Source organism: Dermacentor andersoni, chromosome 4 (genome assembly GCF_023375885.2).
Source record: "Dermacentor andersoni chromosome 4, qqDerAnde1_hic_scaffold, whole genome shotgun sequence".
NCBI lineage: Eukaryota > Metazoa > Arthropoda > Arachnida > Ixodida > Ixodidae > Dermacentor > Dermacentor andersoni.
Window position 1 is genome coordinate 141852942 of NC_092817.1, and position 23692 is coordinate 141876633.

General features: G+C 45.0%; 1 protein-coding gene across 8 annotated transcripts in view; it reads left to right on the forward strand.

Moving 5' to 3' along the window:
• LOC126537848 (transmembrane and coiled-coil domains protein 2-like) overlaps positions 1 to 23692 on the forward strand; it is a 98046-nt gene that overhangs the window by 20055 nt on the left and 54299 nt on the right. For 7 of the 8 annotated variants that reach the window (XM_055074484.1, XM_050184924.3, XM_050184925.3 and 4 more), the window contains exon 3: positions 22825 to 23050. In XM_055074484.1, the coding sequence (XP_054930459.1) occupies positions 22825 to 23050 (226 nt within the window). Of the gene's footprint in view, positions 1 to 1574; positions 1659 to 22824; positions 23051 to 23692 lie in introns of all 8 variants that reach the window. The other variant, XM_055074485.1, reaches the window with a different exon arrangement.

The following is a 23692-nucleotide window of genomic DNA, read 5'->3' on the forward strand; positions in this document are numbered from 1 at the left end:
ATATCGACACTTTAGTTATGATTTTTTATTTACATATAATTTGGGGCAAAACTTCAGAATGATGACAAATACAGTCGCTGAGTAATTTTTTATCATCCAATCGCATGATTATACACGCTAACCAATGCAGCAGCGACGTCAACTGATAAAACCAATGTATAACAGCAACCAAATGTTCGACAGCAATTATGTGAATATTGCAGTGATAAACTTAGTACCATACCTTTCTGCTTGTCTGTGACAAAGGTAATTGTTGCAGATCATTATTGCTGAGACTATGTAGAGCACCGTGCCTGTTCAAAGCATTGCTACAAAACAAAGTCTACGAATGTGTAATAAACAGTAAACATAATTAATAATCAAATAATTTTCTGTATTTTTTTTGGTTTCCACTGTTGTGTTTCTCTAATTCTAAGATTGGCAGGTCTGCATATGTGTCGTGACGTCATGACACAATACGGGGTTATATGAGAGCAGGATAGTGTGACATTTTGGTGCTCACTAGGTTGTCTGGTATACTGGTATTCTGGTACTCGTTGCACTTGCTGATGTTGCTGCATACCAGATGAATGAGCGAGCGGAAACGAGTGCCAAAAACGTCCTGACGTTCGGCTCACGCAAGGCCATCACTTGTGTCGTGACGTCACAACACATGCACCTCCTGGGAAACAAAACTACAGCTGGTTGTAGCAAAGCTATTACATTTAGTTATTTAAGGAACTCTGAGGCTTGACTGCATTTTTTATACGGTTCGATGTCGAGGACTTTCATTTAAAGAAAAAGGATAAAGAGCAGGAAATGTAATGTCGATACTCATTAATAATGCTTCAGATCTTCCCAGTGTCATAACTTATTGACTGTTAGGACTTTAAAGCTTTTTCATGTTTCTTTTTGTTGTTTTTATACATGCTTGGCAGGCTAAAACATGCTCTTTGCAGGATTCTTATAATGTGTCAATGCAGAATAAATATTAGTAGCCTTTTAATTGTCAATGTTACTGCAGTCACCTGTCAAGCACAATGTCTAGGCGTCTTGTAGAAGGGCTGCCATAGGGTGTAACGTTCGACCAGCCGTCATGTAGGGCTGTTGCAGAAGTGGGGGAGCAGCGCAGACAAAGACAAGGACAGAGTGAGAGAGTGAGACAGTGCAAGTGCTTAACTAACAGATTGGTGAGTTCATTTCGTCCTACAATAAATAAGTGCAGGATTCAGTTTGATGCATTTAGGGGAAGTTTAGGTTATTTTAGTATACCACAATAAGGGCAACATTTTGATTAATCTAATTTAGCATGATAAGCGCAAGTTCTAGATTAATCAACTTCAGTTCTGTAATGTGCATGTTTTAGATCAGCTTGGTTTAGCACAATAAGTGCAAACGTTAAATGAATTAAAGAAGCATGGGCTTGGCGCCATGTTGTCACACAGCCAAGTCTTGTTGTTAGGTAAGCACTCGGGTTGTTTCGTTATTTCATTCCGCCCGTGTCTCAAGAAGGTGGTAACGTCCAACGCTTTCACTTTTGGTGCCGGCATACGTCACCGCAAACTGTTATCTGGCGCACCTTGTCTCTCTTCTAGCGAGTGGGCTGCTCTCGCCACCTCCGTCGAGAGCTTTGAGGGCAAGCTGAAGCCGGCCGAGTCGTTCTTGGCATTGGACAGATGGTAGGCTGTGCGTGTGAATGGGTAGTGAGCAATGTTTCTTTTCTTTTTTTCTTTCAGTACTTGTGAACACGCAGCAGCAGCAGGCACTCGAAGCATGCCACTTTCTTTTGTTTGGCCTTTCTTTATTTGCTTCTAGAGTGAGCACACGATTTCTGTCCGTTTATAGCTTTCGTTTCGCGCATTTTCTCTGCACAGCTGCGGTACAAACACAATTAGTGCATGAAAGAGGGTGTTTCCAATATTGTGGCTTTATAGGAATGCCCGTCTTGAGCTTAGTGCATTTGTTTTATTTTCTTGACTTGTGGTTAACTTTTACTTCTTTAACTTTAGTGTAAGATGGGGAGAAAAAGCAAAACAAGGAGTGTTGAGAATAGCGCTCTGTATTCAGCATAGTTTCGTAGCTGTCGAAGCCATCTCGGCCAACTGTTATAGCATTAGATTGTTCCTGCAGACTTCTTTATGCAGGCTAATGTCTGTGCCTTGTTAAATGTGTAACTTGTTTTTACGTTTAAGAACCTTTAAACCTTTCTGTGTGAAATGCTAAATATGTTGTGGGCCCTACGGTAGTAGGCCGCAGGTAAACGGCCCCTCACCAGGCACAATCGCGAATTTTGGTTATACGCAGGAAGTTGTAAAGCACCATCTATGAGTGTCTTACTGCAGTAATTTTTTCAAATATGTCCAGTATTAGAGGAAATGGGAGAAATCGAAATGTCACGTTGCCATGCTGCCAGTAGGTGAGCTTCACTGCCAGTTTAGACGCTCTCCCCCTCTTCCTCGACCGGCGTCCACAAGCGCCTGTTTTCCCCTGGCATCTCCCTTACCATAGCTGAAAGGCCACATCATATTTATGTCACAAACTCCACTTCCTTCTTTTTTTTTTTTTTTTGCTCTTCCTGCTGCACGGCGTGCTCTCAGTGGCAGGTATTGCACATTGTGTGTTGGATGGTTTACCGAGGTCATGTACCACAATCGATGATGTGGCATAGTGTGTTGATAGTGTGTCTTAAGTGGAAACATTTGTGAGTGTGACCATGACTTTCTGGCTGGGAGCAGGGTTTCCTTGAGAGGAAGGGCACATGGGCTTGTATTTCAAATTTCAACTTGTTTCGTGCCGTGCAGTGGTGCACCCGTTTGATACCTTGCAGACACGATTGCCACTGCGCGATCTGCGCACTTCACAAGTCTGCTTGCAGTGCCCAGTCGGGGCGAGGGGCCTTTGAAAAAAATGAATAATTAATAAAGTTAAGCCAGATCGGTAAATTGCGCTTTACCAATATCAAGGTGGCCACGGTTACTTTGAGGAGCAGGCTTGGTAAGCCATAAAACATGCAAAAACAAAAGACTTGGCAGCTATGGCACCCGGAAGTTCCTACACCAGCTCGTCGTGATGTGAATTTTGACAGTAATCTGCTCCTAATTAGTTAATAAAGTTTCAATAAATAATTGAAAAGGAAGGATACATGGAATTGCAATGTAAACATGAAACCAAGCAATGCAGCCAGGATAGTTTGGAGAACCTCTTGTGAACTAAAAAGGCCTAATACGAGAAAACACTTCAAAGTTCATGATGTCACACAAATTTATGGGCGTTGCAATTTGAGCGAGAAATTCAAAAAAGCTAAGGTTGACTTTTTGTGCATTTTTTTCCCTAGTAATGGGCATTTTGCATTAAACAAGTGGAAAAAAGGAAATCTGGGAAAGAACACTTTGCCAGTGTAAAGAAGGGACTTGGTGTTTCTTTTTAGTGTCCCTTTAAAAACTCGGTGCCGATTTAGAACATTTCACCTGGTGTTATGACCACCCAAACCAGGCTGAGAAATGCTGTGGCAAGTTTTGTAAACTTTCAATTTAAATGTAACGAAACAGCTGTCACCCCTGCCCCCTTTCCTCTAACAACTAGTGCCTAGCCTGGAAAATAATGAATGAATAAATAAATAAATAAATAACTAAATAAAGACAAAACAGTGCTGTCCGATTCATCAGAATTTGTGCAGTGTGATTTGCAGTGACCTTGCTCAGTTTTGACGTGTTTTTCTGCAATCTGAATGAGCAGGTTTCTTAAACTAAACAGACTTTCTAAATATGAATTCATAGGGGCTCTCATGGATAGGTTAAGGTTGTAGGTTGCTAGGAAGACCACAACCTACAACTTTTCGTACCATGCTACCAGAGGTGTAGTGCTTTTTTTTTTCTCATGTTGAAAAGGGGGGGAGCAACCTGTACTGTTATGGCAGGCTTGCATGTTATAATAGCCCTGCAGCCACCGCCAGACTCACTGAAAGGCAATAAGCCCTACTCTAGGCCCAGCTAGATGGGCCCATTAATTCATCAATGTAGATATTTGGGCTTGTTGGTGTAACATTTTGAAGTTTTTCTTGTAGCGCAAGAAAATAACACAAGGACGCTGTGTGTCTGTTTTTTCTCTCCTGTGACCTCGTATTTTTTGTGCTTCAAGAAAAACTTAAAAGGGCCCATTAAGATTTGGGCCCATTAAAGATACCTTGCAACGCTGCTGATGAAACGTGCAGCATGCATCTAGTTGAAAGGTAATCTTCTCGTTAATCATTTGCACACCTCATATTGATGGAGTTACCAGCCATGAAAGGCTGTCCCTGCCATGCATTCAGTCTTCCCTTCATTTCTTCCTTTGTTTCTTGTTTGTAATTCTTACTGCACCCAAAGCTGCACGCTGTGCTCACACGGAACAATGCCCGCAGTGCCCCGGCCATCATTGCGCTCATCTCTTGTGTCACTGTCGTAATATAGGCCACAATATAGGCCATAATATAGACGCTGTTCCCTGCCACCAGATGATTCCACCACCTTGGCTGTGATGAGATTTCTCAGCTTTTACTGGAGGCACTGCTTACAGGCCAACTTCGATGAAATTTTGCTGTGTAAAAAAGTCTAGTTTCAGATGTTGAAGATATAGAGCAGCCTCTGTGCTGAATGTTTTGTTTGAAATACAAGTGAGAGTGGTGAAAGGCTTGTAAAGGTAGGCTCTTTTGATACTCAACTTAAAAAAATTAATAATGTTGTCGCTATTGCTCACCAGAAGTGACGAACTGAGGATGAGCAGCTTCTCAGCATGACCTCCAAGATTGGGCTGCCCTCAGCTGCCCGTAGTGCAGAGAAATATCTCGGAGGCGACTGCTGGGACTTGTCATATCTGCTATCCATCAAGGGTACGATTCTAGTTTGGTACTATTTAAAGGCTGCTTATAAGAAAGTTAGACGTTTACCAGCCCTGCAGCTTTGCCAAGATTGCTTCAGTGGTATATAATATTAATTTATTACCGATTTAGCCAAGGAGAAATTACTTTGCAGTTTTCCTTTAATTGTGACATGTAAGACATCTGTGCTGTAGCCACCATGTTTGTTCTGGCAGAAGAGTAAGAAAAATATATATATATATTGCTGAGGTTCTGAAAAGATGAGGAAAAAAGCAGACAACCTCTTGAGTGAAATTGTGGTCTCTGAGTTGAACGAACAGGAATAATTGTTGGCTCAGACGTTCATGGCACCATTGCCTGGTTACTGTGCAAGCTTACGATGTCTAAAAAATATTGTTGCAGGGTCTCTTTAAAGCAACACAGCATCAGATATGTTTGTGGCGGATGCACCAATACAATTGCAATGCTTCAAGTGGAAACAGACTGCTTGCTGTATGATGGCTTCTGTGTTTTACTTCACAAGCGCCCACTTCCAGTGTGGCATGGGAAGCAAACAGGCCAAGGATGAAAATGCAAAAAGGGCACCACTAACACATTGCCATGGGAGGATGGCTCCCCACGACATGCCACTAAGGGAAAAGTGTCCCCACAGCTATGTTGTGTACAATGGAAATGACCAATGAAAATTGTCCCAGCTCTTGCGAGAGCTGGGACAATATCCGTCAGCTTGAGCATTCAATGAGTGCAACTTGGCATAGTACAACCATGCACGGGAACTAGGCACCACTCTTGGGCTTAGCGTTCGGAAAGGATCAACACAAGGTACATGATTGCCATTGGTGCAAGGCATCGTAGACAAGCTCAAGTCTGAGTGATGCCCAAGCAGAGGGGTCGGTGGACAAGTGGAAAAATGTGTACATAGCCTGTGCTATCCTGAAGAGGCATCTCCTGCACTCGCGCTCCCGGCCCCACCGGTTGCACCAATGCGGCCAACAGTGTGAAATGCCACCACTGAGAACCGGTCCATGGGAAAACCCACCCCTGGAAACACTTGCAGGCAAAAAGGGAGAGGTGTAAGGACAGCAGAATAGGCAAATGCCTGTACAAAGGTGATAGGGTGCGTCTCAATCCCCACATTGTAGATAAGAAGCAGCAGTAGTGTTTGTAAAACTGTATGATTCAGTGAACACATAGCAGTCATGTAGCAGTCTAAGCACATAGCCAATTGTATTTCTGAATTTATTTGTTAAATACAGGCTATATGAACCAGGTTTCATTCTTTTGTGTCAATACAGCTATGGTGTGTACTTTTATTGTCGTAGCAGAAGCTGCAAATTCTAAACAAAATCATGTCAGGAACAGTAAGAAGCTTATCTCGATCGCACCAACGCACCAATGCTCATATTGATGCAATTTCCGGCAAATTTTCAACATTCCATTAATTACACAAAAACAACACTCTCTCAAGTTTTAACTTGAAAATCTCACAACTCTTGTTGTAGTGTAGGCAGAGCAGTAATATCAAATACTTTTATATCTCACTCTTTCGTACTTTTATGTCGCAAAATATGAATATTTATTACATGGAAGGCATTCAGATCTGAACCTATTACCAATGAACACGCAAACTGGTTCTCTCTCGTTGGTTTCTTTCAATTCATAATGCATCAAGTATTCATAAATATCTTTGCTTGTCAAAGTGTAGACAGACCTGCCACATTAGTTCGTCATGGCTGTGCTGCCGTGAAAGAGCGACAGAGCACTGAGAAATTTGCTGCACCTGGAGTCAGTAATTTAACTTGCAAGGTACAGTAGAACCTCGTTGATAAGTTCCCATTATGTACTTTTCCCGGCGCCAACGTTCGCAATCGAGAACACAAAAAATGACCCAATAGAGCTATGCTCAGTTTTACCGGTTAATAAGTTCCCAGAAAACGCTATTCTTTTGGCAACAACGTTCAGTACGCCACCGAACAGCGATCATATTGTCACATACAAGTTTGTGCAGCTGTGGATAAAAAGGACATTGGGAGGTGAAGAGAAGGTGGAAGTGTCTCGCTGATCGGTAGATAGCGTTAACCCTGACTACTGAGCTACAACCTTGTAACTTTATGTATTGTAAACAGATATATTTTCTCCTCGTAACATATTGGGGGACGTGCGGGGTACTCTCACCACAAGTAGGCCCTGGATCTTCGCATCGGGCATCACATCAATTCCACTGTTATGGCTACCGATGCTGCCTCCACCGCTCAGACACCAGCGGAAGTAGTGCTAACCCAGCTACGTCACCCGGGAATCTTCATCGGCACTGGCAAGGCCGGCATCGAAGACTGGCTGACGTCGTATGAACGCGTCGGTAAGCAGAATGAGTAGATGCCACACTTTTGTTGGACAACGGGATCTTTTACTTGGGAGGAACTGCGAAGGTATGGCTCGAGTCCCATGAAGCTGACATTAGAAGCTGGGACTCCTGCAAGGAAAAACCATGCGATCTTTTTGGAAGACCTTTGGGACGTCAAATGGAGGCCAAGCAAGAGCTAGCATCTCATGCCCAGACATCAACCGAATCGTATGTCGCGTATATTCAATATATAGTCGCGTGGCTCTCTGCTTTAAAGCAGACGCGGACATGCTGGAGGCCGATAAGGTTGGACACATCTTGAAGAGCATTGCGGACGATGCATTCAACCTCCTGCTTTGCAGGAACTGCTCAATGGTTGAGTCCATCATTAAGCAATGCCGGAATTTTGAGCAAGCGAAGAGCAAACGCATCGTACAACGCTTCCACCGACTTCCGAATACGGCTGCCACTTCCTTCTGCAATGATCCTCCGACGTCACATAACAGCCCTCCGGCCTCACATCCACCTACAACGCCAGGCTTGACACAGGTCATCCGTCGCGAACTTGAGGCTATGGCTCCAAGTTCTCACTGCCCCCATACGCATGACAATATGACCATCTCGCTCATTCAAGCTGTTGTCCACCAAGAAATTGCAAACGTTGACATCCAATCAGCCGTCCTCCCACGTCCCACCCCTACCGCTCCTGTCATTGCCTCTGCTGCAGCTCGACAATCGTTCCCGAATCAATATCGGAGCCCGTCTGAGTGGCGAACACCGGATGACAAGCCAATTTGCTTTGTTTGCTCCCAGATCGGTCACATCTTCCGCCACTGCCCTAGTAGACGCCGGTACACCTCGACCATATGCTGATCGCCGCTTCAACCGAGACCCTCGGGCTCTGTCACCTCTTTCTGAACCATACCATGCTGGCTTTCCCTCTCGGGAAAACACCACTAGCTGCTCGCCCTTGCCACAACGCCATCAGTCCTGTTCTCCTACACCTCGATGTCCCTCTTTCCCGGCCTACGCGGGTCGCTTCTCAGGAAACTAAGCAATGCAGCCCCCGGAGGTGAGGCTGCATTGACGACTCAGACTGCAAAACCTGTGCTGACCCCTGCTGCTCGACCGAACCTTGTTGAAGTTTTTGTTGATGATGTACCCGTTCAGGCCCTCATCGATACTGGCGCTCAGGTGTCGATTATGTGATCAGATATTCATAGTCGTCTTTGTAAAGTCCTGACAGCTGCCGAGTCGCCTGCCATCCGATTAGCTAATGGCAGTACAACAGTCGTGATGGGAACATGCCCGTGTTACCATTGCCGGCTGTCCAGTGTTAATCCTGTTCACTGTACTGGCCGAGTGTCCCCACCAAGTAATTCTTGGAACCGACTTTCTGACTGCCCATTCAGCACTTATTGACTGTGCAATTGGCACCCTTTGCCTTGAACTGCCCCATTACTTTGCCGACCCAACCGACGACAACAAGTCTCGACTTCGTTCTACTAAATTTGTTCGACTACAACCTGATGCTGCAATTTACGTCCTCATGTCGCCTTCTCCACCACTTCGAGATGGTCCTTACATGGTGTCCCCACTTTGCGACGTCCTCCTGGCCCGTGAAATAGCACTACCAAGCTCAGTTACAACTCTTGTCAACAATCAAGCGTGGCTTCCTCTTCTCAACTTTGGTTCGTGTCTGCAAGTACTTCCTGAGGGTGTATCTCTCGCTGTGCTGTCCCCTTTGGAAGACTGTGGAGTAGCTGCTCTTACGCCCGAACCACGATTCGACACTGCTGCAGCTTCTGCCCTTCCTACTTCACGCAAAGACAAGTTTACACCAATGATAGATACTGATTGGTGGCCTGCTTATGCAGACGCCCTTTGCCGCGTTCTGATGTCCTATGAAGACATCTTTGATTTTGGCAATCGCCCGCTAGGTCGAACCCATGTCGTCACCCATCCAATCCACACTGGTGACGCTCCTCCTATACACCGGCGGCCCTACCATATGCCTGCGGCTGAACGTCAGGTGATCCAAACAGAGGTGGACAAAATCTTCTCCAAAGATATTATCGAGCCTTCCTGCAGTCCGTAGGTGTCACCTGTCATTTTGGTTAAAAAGGAGGACAATACCTGAAGATTTTGTATCGATTACCGTCACCTCAATAAGATTACCAAAAAGGACATGTATCCACTTCCACGTATTGATGACGCGCTGGACTGCTTACACGGTGTCAGTTATTTTTCGTCGGTTAACTTGCGTTCTGGCTACTGGCAAATCACAGTGGATGAACGAGATCACGAAAAGACCACCTTCGTCACCCCAGATGGTCTCTACCAATTTAAAGTGATGCCTTTCGGACTGTGCAATGCCCCTGCTACCTTCGAGCACATGATTTGCTCTCTTCTGCGTGGATTCAAATAGACCACATGCCTCTGCTATCTTGACGTCATTGTTTTGTCACCGACGTTTGAGAGCCACCTCCACCGACTCTCAGCTATCCTTGCTGTTTTTCGATGAGTAGGCCTAAACTCAATTCTGCAATATGCCATTTTGGCCACCGCCAAATACGAGTACTCGGTCACTTGGTTGACGCTGCTGGCGTCCAGCCTAATCCTGATAAAGTTTGTGCCGTTGATGAGTTTCCACTTCTGCATTCTTCTACCGAAGTCCGAAGTTTCCTAGGGCAGTGTTCTTATTTTCGGCGATTTATCCAGAACTTTGCCAAAATCACTCGTCCTCTCACAGACCTCCTCAAAAAGGATACCACTTTTCGTTGAGGACCCAACCAGGCTGCAGCATTTTCAACGCTTATCAGTCGCCTTATCAATCCACCCGTGTTGGGTCATTTTGATCAGCATACACAGAAATTCGCACTGATGCCAGCGGCCATGGCATTGGCGCAATCTTGTCCCAATGACAGTGGGACACCAGTCGCATGATCGCGCATGCTAGCCGTCTTCTTTCAGCACCAGAGCGCAACTACTACATAACAGAACGTGAATGCTTGGCCCTTGTTTGGTCCATTGCTAAGTTCCGCCCTTACCTGTTCCGTCAGCATTTCACTGTCGTGACAGATCATCGTGCCTTATGTTGGCTATCCTCACTCAGAGACCCAACAGGTCGTCTTGGCCGCTTGGCTTTACGCCTGCAAGAGTACACCTTTTCTTTGTCCTACAAATCTTGGTGGCTACATAAGGACACCGACTGCCTCTCCCGCTATCCTGTCGACCCTCCCGATGGCACCGAAACTGATACAGATACCTGCGTTTTGTCGATCTGCGACTTCTCACGCATCGCCAACGAGCAACGTCGTGACCCATATTCGCGATCCATCATCGAACACCTTACCTCGGAGCAACAGTACGTTTCCCTCCTTATGTTTGTTCTCCGTGACGGGACCTTATACTGACGCAATATGAATCCACATTGTGCTGAACTCCTTCTCGTCGTTCCCCAGCATCTGCGCTCGACAATTCTCTCGCAGTTACACGATGTGCCCACCGCTGGTCATTTGAGTGTCTCCCGTACGTACGACTGTGTGTGCAGGCGATTTTTCTGGCCTGGGCTATATAGATTTGTTCGAAGTTATGTCGCTGCCTGCGAACTTTGCCAACGCCGCAAGAAGCCTTCGTTGTCTCCCGTTGGGCACCTTCAGCCAATGGATATCCCCAGTGAGCCATTTTACCGTGTCGGCCTGGACCTTCTTGGCCCTTTTCCAACTTCATCCTCGGGCAACAAGAGGGTGGCTGTTGCAGCGAACTATACCACGCATTGTGTCGTAACGCGGGCCCTCCCTACGAGCTGTGCAACGGACGTGGCTGATTTTCTCCTCCATGAAGTGATCGTACTTCATGGTGGCCCACGTCAGCTACTCACTGATAGAGGCCGCTGTTTTTTTTCTAAGGTTGTTGACGATCTTCTTCACTCTTGCTCAACGTCCCACAAGTTCACCACGGCGTACCACCCACAGACAAATGGACTTACCAAGCATCTCAACCATACACTCGCGGACATGGTCTCCATGAACGTGTCCCATGATCACCAGGATTGGGACTGCACCTTACCCTTTGCGACGTTTGCATACAATTCGTTGTGTCATGATATTACTGGTTATTCTCCGTTTTATCTACTGTATGGCTGTGACCCACTCCTGCACCTTGCCTCACTGCTCCCTTCCGATGCCACGACTGCCACATTCTATGCTTACGACTCCATTGCGGCCACAGCACTTCGCATTGCCCATGACCATCTTCTGACGTCTCAGACTATCCAAAAGCATTGTTACGACAGTCGTCGTCGGGACGTTAATTTCAGCCCTGGGTCACTTGTCCTCCCGTCGCATCGGCCTTTGCGAAAAACTGCTGCCGCGATATGTCGGGTCATACCGAATTCTTCGCCAAGTCACCAGCCTCACATATGAGATATCACCTGTGACTTCGTCTTCTACCCCACCAAGGACTGATATCGTACATGTTTCGCGACTAAAACCCTATGGTTTGCACACTGATTGGACACCCTAGGAAGCATTGAGATGATGCTTCTGCCGCCGGGGGTTAATGTCACGTACGAGTTTGTATTTGAACAGTATTTGAACAGTATTTGGAAAAAAAAAAGGACGTTGGGAGAGAGAAGGTTGGAGTGCCTCGACGATCGGTAGATGGTGTACCCTGACTACTGAGTTACAGCCTTGTAACTGTATATATTGTAAACACATATATTTTCTCCTCGTAACAGTATGATACGGTTTCCGGCTGCTAGATCCCATGTAAAGACAAGCAAAGGCGCAAGGCACGCGTGATTGAAAACAGTATATAGCTACCCTTTGCGGCAGCTTCACTGCAATACTCACCCGCCTGCCTCACGTGAAAACGTCAGCGCGCAGTTTCTTATTCCGGTACCAGCAAATCTACGCCCGGGTCGTCACACGCCGCATTCACAGCTGTTGCCGCCACACTTATTTGTGATAAGCACGCTGACCTGTCTGTTTTACAGCGCATGGTGCGTGGTGCCATTGGTAGCATACTGCATGCTTTTAGTCTGCGATAATCCAAATGTGCTTGCGTTCCCTGCTGCAGACAGCACGATGGGGGCATCACGTTTTGCTTCAGTGGCATCCGGCGTTGCCCACCAGCTCGATTTGGTTCCCGTTTCCTGTCGCCCTTTTAAAACACCACGCAATAGGAAAACAACAAAACATGTCTTGGGCCGCCGGGCCCCACCAGCTCGACGTGCGTCGGTGTCTAGAATAGTTGAGTCTCTGAAAAAGTTTAGTTACTTTCCATCGTATGTTTTCCTGGTTAGTACGTTTTTCTTGCATTATTTTTTTTTTTTGCAAAACATATGAACGAGGTTCTACTGTATTTGTGTGTTAGATGTCCTCTCCATAGATACCACAACAACTACACAATGTTATTTTTTTTGCACAAGTTGCTTCTGGAGAGGCAGGGAATGTGCCGAAACCACAAAACCAGTATACTCTGGAGTGGCAGAGGCTGTGTGAGAGTGGGGCTGCCCGATTTACCTAGGGAGTGGCAGTCAGAGGGTCAAAATTTATAGGCTGTAGGGCAGTTCAGAGAGTGCTGTAGCTGTGACGAGCAGCTTAGTTTTGTGGCTAGCTAGTTTGATGTTGCTCTGCACAAATCTTTGTGTTCAAGTTGCCTATTAGAGAAACTAGTTCTCACGGACATTCCCAACCTCCTTTATTTTTTTTTTTCTCGCCCCTTTGCTTATTCTCTCCGCTATTCTTTCCGTCCTTCATTTCCCCTTGCCATTCCCCCAGTGCAAGGTAGCAAACCAGAATCTTGTCAGGCTAACCTCCCTGCCTTTCCCACCTTATTTAGCTCTCTCTCTCTCTCTCTCTCTCTCTCTGCACAAAGATCTTGGGAGCACATTGCGTCAAAGATCAACGAGAGCTTGGCAGCGCACTGCAGCTCTCTGTAGGTTGCGTGCGCTGCGGCCATGTCCATTTACAAAACATACTTGTTAATCTACCGTTGCAGACAAATGAAATGTAAATGGGGTAAATGTAGTATGGATGGGGTAAATGTAATGTGGATGCGACAAATGTAATCCAAACAGAAGAGTTGGAAGACTGTGGTTGAGATACGTGAAACAGTTGTGCAGCTAGCTTGAACTCAATTTGCAATGCATGGTTATTTTCGTAAGTGAAAAGCAATAGCACTGCTGTTGTACTTTTATCTAGTGAAATATTTTGCTTCTTTTCCATTTTTTTAGTTTAACATTTACATTTAACTTGTTCATGAGACATTTGACTTTTGTTTATTAGGCACCTGGCCTCTTGATTTGAACAGAACATATAAATTTCTAAAAAAGAATTCTTTGTGTATCTTGAACAAATTATGTTAACTAAAGCCTACGGTCATGCATGTAGGTGTTTAAGAATGGTTTGCGTGACTAGAACATGATAATGCTCACTCATTGCTCTTGCATTCGTGTAGGTTGCTTGGCAGAGTATTAGCAGCGAGCTATATATACTAGTGTAGATTTATAAAGATTTATTGAAATGAACTTCCATCACTGAAAGCAGCTAATTTAGTATCTTTTATGGAAAATCCATGGATATGTAAATGTTCACATATTGATCAGTGTGACGTATTCTGTGGTGCATATTAGTATTGACACTTTGGAGCTATTACTACTGACATATATTAGCACTTTCTTTGAAGTTAGCTGCAGTGAATGTCCATCTGTTATGTGTGGCCTCCTTGAAGACTACTACAGTAATTAGTTGGCACAGATAGAAAAGCAGCGATGAATTGTATCTGCAAGAATATTACAATAAATGTGCATCAATTGCAACATAAATGTGCTTTAAAAGGGTCCCTGAACCACTTTCTATCAAAGTCAAGAAATGCATTTTAGGTTAAATTATTATTTCAGAAATACCTTGCCGCACAAAGTGCTTCAATGCGTTTAGCAGAAGTGGAGTTATGGGAAATCAAACATTTCGTTCGCCGTGCTTCTGCTTCTTCTTCAATGGCTTGCGCTGCGAGGGTTATGGCAGAGGGGGGCGCGCCCACAACACTCCACATCCCCCGCAGTTCAATGCTGATTTTGGATGTTCACGTAGACATCACTACTTCCAATTTTGGCGCCTACGACGTGCGAAACACGCCTGTCCTTCGCAAGCTGCAGTGCACTCAGCCAGCGGACTGATTGCGGCATCCCTCGGCGGCCACGGTGTCTATGCTACATAGCAGGTCGCAGCTAGATGCAACATATATGCAGCGCTTGCTTTGTGCACGACAGAGCTTGAGTGCCCTCTTGCGCTCATGTGCTCCAGTCTGGCTGTGCTACGTGGTGTGGACTGGCTCTGTTCTGCGCCAGCTTGACCAACGGGTAGTAGCCACATCCAACTTGCACATTTTGAAGCACTGTGAATAGCTCAGTACGAAGCAAAGTCTGCCAAGGCATCTAACCGGAAACTGCCGGGAGTGAGCGCACGCTGGCACGCGGGCTTGTGGTCTGACCTTAAGTTTTGCACGGTTCTAGGCTAGTTGAGTGTTCAAAACTAGTCAAAATTAGAGAGACCGATGGCTACGACATTGATAAGCAGGGTGGCCAAAGCTCCATTCCCGTGCGGGTGGCTGCGGTCAAGCGTGTGCAGACGATAGTCAGCTTCTTCGGGAAGTACATAATTACTATTGAAATTTGAAGAAGCAGACTTTCGCTTACTTCAGCCTGTTTATTAAACTGCATTAATAGATAGATATACACAGTAACGGTAGGAAGGAGTGCACTGATCCAAACGCCCTTCTTGATTGATGTCAGCCGTTGGCCAAAAGCAGCCGAATATGCTGATCTGCTATATTACGAAATAAGGTGTCCAGAAAAAAAGTGAGGTGCAGGCTACTGTTGAAAAGAGAGCATTAGAGAATATGCTCATTTCCCACTCCACTTGCAAACTCCACGCTGCAGGATCTGACAGCAAAATTTGGTTGAGGTGTTGACAGCAGCATATGCCATCTGTGGACTGTGTCTTTTTCACCAAGCCCAAGGGGTGGTTCAGGATTCCTTTAATGAAAATGTTAGGCTGAAGGTTTTTGCATCACTGATGCGTGCTGCTCGTAGAGGACTGCTTGGTAAACCATAAGCTATCTAGATGTTTTGAGCTTGCTTTCAAAATTGTTCTGATATGACAAGCTTGCAAAAAGACATCAAGGTCGCTAGGTTCTCATGTAGCCAGGCATTCGTGGAATGATTGACGGAACAGCTGGGAATACCTCGTAGCTGGCTGCTGCTAAAATGAGCAACAAGAATGTGAAGCTTTTTCTAGCGTTAGTGGCTGCGAGGAGTGTGTTGGCTTGCATTCCCTCGTTGCTCTTACCAGCACTCTGGCTTCGCGGCAAACTTATTTGGTAAGCTTGAGTAATATTTTAAAATTTGCTTTGAGGCAGCAGGCAACCTCGAGGCAGAGAGAAGGTTAGGGTTGAAACTTTTTGGGTGCAGCCCTGTTTCCACCCAAGTATTTTATCTATCTCCACTAATTGTGCTCTGTTCTCGTGTTCTGAAAAAAAAAAAAAAAGCAATAATAATGAGCAAGTAGTTTAAAAAAGATTAGCATGTGGTTTTTTCTTAGTTATCCAGTCATCTTTCTCATAGCTAATCAAAGTGGCTATCAAAACTATTGGCCTTCAGCTGTGGTTGCCATAACATTTTATGAATTACCGCCACTTTACGAATAAGTAAATGTAAGCAAGTTGGCACTACAGGCAACTTTATTTTTGAATAATAGATGTGCTGCACTAGGTATAGATGCATGATTGAAGACTCACTTTGAGGATCCATTGCTCGGCACGTGCATTTAAGCCATCATTTTTGCGCTATCGGTATCACACTTATCAATCAATCAATCAATCAATCAATCAATCAATCAATCAATCAATCAATCAATCAATCAATCAATCTATTTCATATTTTTCTACACTTAGATACGCTGCATCCATCCTTGGCTTTGCCTGCACTATGAAGAAGAGTAGTTGGCCAAATGAAAAACAGTGTTGGAAGCAGTGTATTTGCATGCTACAAGGTGCAGTTGAAAATGTTGGGAAAATGTCTGACCTACGTACAGTTTGTAAACTGGAACTTGTTGTCTTCAACATGTAGCATACTTTCACTGTTAGAAGTGTGGAAGCTTCAGTAACCTTTGACTTCCATTTGTTCAGCATCAGTAGGTCAGATTGTTTGCGTAATTCGGTTGCATTAGGGTACCTGTGTGTTTCGGCGGAGGAGAGGGGAGGAAATTTGACAGTAATGTTGCCATCATCGAATTTGCTGACATGAATTCTTTTACATATTTTATTCTGTCTCAGACCTGAGTGAGAACTGTTTGCTTATTATTCTGGAGGAATCTTTAAGCGTTGTCACAGCCCTGTGACAACGCTTAAGCAAGCTGAAATCCTGTATTAAACATGCTCCTTAAAAACATTCACATAGCGTATAAACAAAACCTAGCTCTTGTTGTATGCTGGGTGCCAGGCCACTCTGGGATCGCAGGCAATGAAATGGTGGACAAAAATGCTGGACAAGTGGCTCATCGGAATACCGTTGATGTAAGCTGGATACCTGGTCTAGACATGAAACCTGTGGTACGAAAGGCGCTCCATAATCGTTGGCAAGCTGAATGGGACAAGGAAATTGAAAATAAGCTCCACCTGCTTAAACCGCAGTTAACCAAATCTTTCCCACTGAAGCTTGATAGACACACCGAAGTCACACTGGCACGACTCAGAATAGCACACACTTACGGCACACACAAATACCTCTTGACTGCATCTGACCCACCGACGTGCACACGCTGCGGTGATAACTTAACCGTCCTACATGTCCTCATTCAATGTCCTCAACTTCACCAAGAGCGAGTGGCTCATTTTAGGGAACTTTTCTCAAATCATATACCCCCCCATCCCTCAATGTTTTTATCAGAGGATGCATTTTTTAACTTTAAAAGAGTGCTTAATTATCTTGCAGAAGTCAACTTTCTAGACATCATCTCATATCATCATAACCATCAGATTGTGCCTCACAGGTGAGGCACAATCTGATGCACAAAAGTATGTCTGAGCTCTCTTGCACTTCTTGCGTAAGCAAGAATTGTACGGCAAGGGACTCGGGCAATCCGCAATAACTTATCATGTGTGCCTATAAACAATATATTTAAGGCTTTATATTTATTTTCATAATTATTTTAGAATTCATCCACCAGCACATATAGATTTGTCTTACGTGTAGGCCACTATACAGCCTCTATTTTAGTCATAGCACCAAACCCACAATTGTACTAAACCAAACCACATGTCCTGGCGCTCTTTGGCCTTAGACACCCTTGCGCCAATAAACTTCAACCATCATCATTCTGGAGGAGTGATTGATCACATTCTGCCAAAGGCAGCTGTTTGTTAAGCATCCCTTTGATGCTTTTGGCAGTTTACTGAGCCCTGAAAACTTGTTTTAGCCCTTCAGTATGCTTTGTAACTTTCAAATCATATGGATCCCGGAGAAACGCACAACAAAAAATATTGGTCTGCATTATTGACTTCCTTTTTAAAGGATTGCCTATTCACACACCAGGAATGGCCAATGCAGTGGTTTTCTTTGATGTGATAGGCAGAATGCTAGACGGTAGCAGATGTAGTAAAACTTGATTAGATCAGACAGGCTCAGCGACTATTTTGTTGCCCTCCTCCTCCTTTGTTGCAAATGGCGTGCCATTAGAAATCATGTATTAATATGGTAAATAAATTAATATAGTAATAGATTTCAGCACCAGACAGGCTACCACAAAGCTTAAAGACATATAAACGGGACTTTTACGTTTTTAATCATCTGTTTAGTGTCAAAATCTACTAATTTACCATCATGCACGAACTGGCCCGGCAACACGTTCTTGCATTAACTTTGCCTGTACAGCATGGGTATTCAGTAGACGCTAGATCAAAGGGTTAATGCATTCACTGCAGTATTGTCCACTGGGGATTCATGACGGTTATTCCCCATGCGCAGGTCTGAGAATGAAAATGAAGTGTCTTCTCAAATGCGGAAGCAATGTCTTTACGAAAAGTGAACAGTACAAATGAAAAGGTCACAGTGCACCTGAGACCTGTGACCTACCCATGGGTCATGACACATAAAATCGGGATGTGAGAAAATTGCTGCTGCAGTGAGCGCGTTAAGCTGGATTGATAGAATGCATTTATGAAAAAATCAAATCGGTAAGTCTGTCAGGCATTGGGCACTTGGTAAACCAGAATGGGCCTGGGTCAGAGCGCCACAGTGAAGTTCCAGCACCACCTCCCCAACACGTTGCATAATTTGGGGGCCAGTTCATTGTTTACCTGTTGAGGAGGACTACGTTGATTTTCATAAGTAAGCTACCACTTAGCCTGGCATCTATTGAGAAATTTCCATAGATAAAAATCGGCCCAAATAAAAGAAATAGCTTGACATTTATGCTGTCACCCTGACATCACGGATGCGATGCAAAAAAAGAAAAATTATTTGTCCACCTTTTTCTGCCAAAGAAATTGCGAATGTGTTCTTCAGCCATCTCAGTTGTTGTAAAAAACACATTGCACTTACAGACTCATGGATGAACACTGATATAGATTAACATGAGCACTTAGTGGTCAGGCAGGTGTGCAGAGGTGTAGTGCCTTTAGAACAATGACCAACCAATTAGCCCACCCATATCTCCTCAGCAAGTCTCAATTGGTTTAATGTATCTGCTTAGCGTTCCATTACAGGCTTGAACCATTTCGAGCAGCAGGTGGGCATCATAGTTATCCTGGTTAAACTCCCTTGTGCATGTGGGAGTGTATTTAACTTTTACCATATTGTTATACTCCCAATCACGCAAAAATGTGTTGTTTTTTGGGCCACACCTTAGAATGTGCCTCATGCTACAGATAGCTTTAGTATCCTTAATAAACCTGTCCTGCATTCAGGCCAACATTTTGCTTACAGGCCCATCACGTCCATCAAGGCTGACATGTATGAGTGGCCATGTCAAGCCAGCTTCTTTTTTTCTCTCTCTTCTGTGGGCTGTGCTTTGACTAAAACCATTAAGCCTCGTCTAGATTGGTTTATTGGTTTTGAACAGCTGTCAGTTATAAAACGGTGCTGTAAACAAAAATAACAACAGGTCCTTTACACATGTAAGTGGACTCTTTGGATAGGAACCAGAACTATCCACAGAGCAAGTTGACTTTGATGAATCCCAACTTGTTTCGACGCTAGCAGTAAATAGGATTGGACCACGGAAGTTGATACGAGGAGCCAGTGGGGGCTTTTTAATAAATCCATGCCAAATAGTTGAAAAATCAACCACCCACCAAATTGAAATAGTATTTCATAGGCTTACATGAATATTGTTAAACCTATCAAAGTCTATAGTTGATGAACAAGTTTTGCCCCAGTTTTTCCTTTAACAGGTTTAATGTGAAACTCTGCTGTCTGAGTAATGCTCAAACATTAGACCACTGTGGTAGCAGATGTCTAATGGGCCAAATCATGATGCCAAACGATGTGCTAAAATCAGCCAACTGTTGGTGGTGTTTTGATTCACAGGAGTGAAAAAGCTGACATTGTTCATAGACACTCAATCTAAAGGATATCCTATGGGCTAGAGGCACTAAGCTGCTTTGTCATGTGCTCCTTTATACACATGTATGCAAATACCCTCTGTCGCACTATCATGGAGCTATGATTAACTGCATGTTGGTAGCACAGTAAAACTTGTTGTGTGGCTAGTTGGTTAATAATGCTAGCGAAGGGATACTGTACTAAACATGCAAGGGCGAAAGGGTAGAGACACGGGCTAGTGCCAGTACGTGTTTAGATTTGGTGTCCCAAAGTGTCTTGAACGTACATCAAATCTAATCAACCAATCAAGCAATTTCATTGAGCGGTATCTGCAGATTTCCATTTCTATATAGTACATCGTTGGCTACTTCCTACCACCTAAACTCAGTGAAAATGTTCCTCATAAACACACATATTCCAGTGGCTTCTGCAGGCACCAGAGTGTGTCCTTAATCCACAGTGTATGTACTCACATGCTTACTGCCAGAAAATTCTGAATCGCTGTGCAAAGCGACAATCTAAAGTTTGTTCTGTGAGTGTATGAAAGGGAAACTTAGAAAGACTGTGACTGTGCAAGGAGGTAGGAAATAATGGTATGGAAAAGTAGGCGTACAAGATGCCAGACGCAAGGGAAACGAAAAGGACAACACAAACAGGGACTATCAATTGAGTGGATGCACGGTAATGAAAAAAAGAAAAGAGCATCTGCAGGTAGTTGCCACATATGGAGGCCAAATCTACGCACACACATCTTGTGCATTACACGTGCAGTTCTCTACCCCTAAGCTACTGTGGAAGCCATCCTCCCGTCAACTTTCTTGCCTATTTTTGTATGTGTGTAAGATTAGATTCTCTGTTTTTTTATATCTCAAAGGTCCCAATCGGGGAGATTACATGACACCATGTAATGGGAAGGTTACTGGAGTGATATGGGAGAGTTAGCTAGTGCCTCTCACGGCTGTGGTGGCACACGCGGAACATCCTTTCAACTGTGGGCGTCACATAGAATGTGGACTTCGGAGCCAGCCACTGGCCAATAAACCTTCGCATTACCTCCTGGCATCAAGGCTGTCAAAGTTGAGGGCCTCGCTGTGCAATGAATGGGAAGGGTAAAAGGAACGGAGTGGCTCGATTTCTTGTTTGTTAAATCCGCATGAAGCCAAACAGACAATGAAGCCAGGGAAGCGTACATTGAAATACAGAAATAATAAGGAGAAGCAAAAGTGAAAGTGAATGGTCAGGATTTGTGTTCTTTTTGTTCCTTTTGTGTTCGTGTTTTGTTTGCCTACCTTTTCATACCATGTATAAAACATTTCTGGTAGTTCTGATTACATGAAACGACGCCTAACAGCAACCTCCCAGTTGTTTAAATACCTGACAGGAAAGACGTGGGGGATGTCAGTAGACGCAATGCTGAGACTCTACAGAGCTCTCTTTCTCGGTTTTTTACGATACAGTCTACCTGTACTGAACAACACCTGCAAGACAAATATTCGTGTTCTGCAAGCAGCGCAAGCTCAAGCACTCAGAGTTTGTCTTGGTTTGCCGAGATGCACGCCAACTGAGGCAACTATTGCGATTGCTCGGGACCATCCAATGCAGACTCACATCACGGTGGAAACCCTGAGAACGCATATCAGACATTTGGCATGGGCCCCCTATCACCACCTTGCAACACTACCTTCAGACAGGCACCAAGCATCATTCTCAAAAACTATTGTCAAGTACAACGACAAACTTCCCTCGGGCTTCACCACTGCATCTAAACCATCGATGCCCCCTTGGTGCCTTGTCAGCCCCACAGTCCATCTCAACGTGCCAGGAATCGGGAAAAAGTCTGAGCTGTCGTCGCCTGTGCTGAAACAACTGTCTCTGCTTCTTCTGCACGAGAGGTACGCAGACAGTGCACATATTTATACTGACGGTTCCACAAACATCCAGTGTTCGTCCGGTGCTGTAGTCGTCCCAGAAAGAGGTATTACCATCAGCTTTAGGACTGACCACCCAACGCCATCTACATCTGCAGAACTAGCTGCTCTTCGAGCTGCACTTTGTTTTGTCAATCGGGAACCACCTCGACAATGGTCAATTTTCAGCGACTCAAAGGCAGCCCTACAATCTGTACTATCAGCTCTGCGTCGCGGGCCATTCGAACAGCTCGTATTCGATATTAGATGCCTACTCCATACAGCACATGAGAAAGGACATCACGTGACGTTTCAGTGGCTGCCAAGTCACTGTGGCGTCATCGGAAATGAAGACGCCGATAAAGCCGCTCGGACAGCTCTTGAAGACACACAGGAAGAGGCCATACCACTTTCACGGTCCGACGCAGCCAGCAGACTACAAGTGCTTGCACGGGAGATCACGCTCGCTCTCTGGTGCACACCAAGCAGCCAGACCAACCGCAGCAATCAACACGACCTGCCCTCCTTGATGCATCTCTGTATGCCAACCGGACTCCGCCGAAGTGAGGCCACCCTGCTTTATCGCTTATGGCTAGGGGTGGCCTTCACGAAATCTTACTCGTTTCGCATTGGAATGGCCAACAACGCTCTCTGCAATGCCTGTCTTTGCGAGGAGACGCTGGAACACATTCTGTGCGACTGTCCTGAATATAATGTTCAGCAACAGTCCCTGGCATCTGTTCTAGCGCACCTTGGCAATAGACCATTGTCAGTTGCAACCATTTTCACATATCGCCTACTGAAGACATCGCAGCTGAAGGCGACGAAGGGACTACTTCGGTTTATGAAGGATACGGGCTTGGACAAGCGGCTGTGACAGTGATGTCACGTACCGCACAAGAGTGACAGACTGTAACCAACGATGTGTGTGCCGTGTTATGTGCCCTCTATCTCTTCTCCCCATCTTTCATCCCCCCCATCCCGCTCCCATGTGTAGGGTAGCAAACCGGTTAGGCAAAACTGGTTAACCTCCCTGCCTTCCTTCTCCACTTTTTCCTTCCTTCCTTCCTTGGTAGTTCTGATTGATGTTGGCTCAAGCATACATTCTACTGTTATTCTGTTCTCCCATCAGGAGGGTCTGGGGCCTGCACTAGTGGCCAGCTCTTCGCTGCTGGCCAATGGGGGTGCAGCAGCGGCAGAAGCTGGAGGTGGTGCGGCTGCACCTGGCGCAGACGAAACAGACACGCTACTGGCTCACACACCTGACCTGCACCGAACCAGGGCAGCCCTGGAACACGTCAGCCACAAGATCGCTCGGACTAGGGAGCTCATCAAGGCTGAGCAGACGACTCGCGATGGTGAGGTTTCATATTGGTTTGGATGGTTTGGATTTGCACATGACTTGTTGCTGAATGCAGTGGCTTAGCGCTGCATGTAGGATTATGTGTTTTGCTTGTCCTTTAAGTGCAACATAATTGCATGTATCAGTGCAGGTTGATAACATCTTTGCAAAAAACCAATTAGTCTTAGAATGTAAATTTGGTTGAGTAGACAACAACTGTTATTTTAGAGCAGCAGAGGGAAGGAAAGTGTGTTTGTGGGGGAAGCAGAAGTGTGCGGAAGGGTGAGGTTGTGAAAATCACAAGTATTGGCAGATGGAGGCCGGTGCAAGTTATGATGATGATGTGAGGTGTGACACTTCTCAGCGCTGTCAGAAGTTGCTAGTTTTATGTAGTATATGCACGGGTTTGTATTAAGGAAATATAGCTTCCTGGTTGAATTTACGTTCTTGCATTGTGACATCTGTGTCACCTCTGAGTGAGTGTCATCTCACTCACGCAGCAGTGCCGTAAACAAATTATTTACACCACATACTGCATTCAAATGGTATTTGATAGGCTTACAGAAATAGTAGTGTCAAGTTCCTAAAACATTGAGTGTTAGCAGTCCTGTGAATTACATGAAAAACTTTATGGGTAGTGTGAGGGGTTACCTCTCCC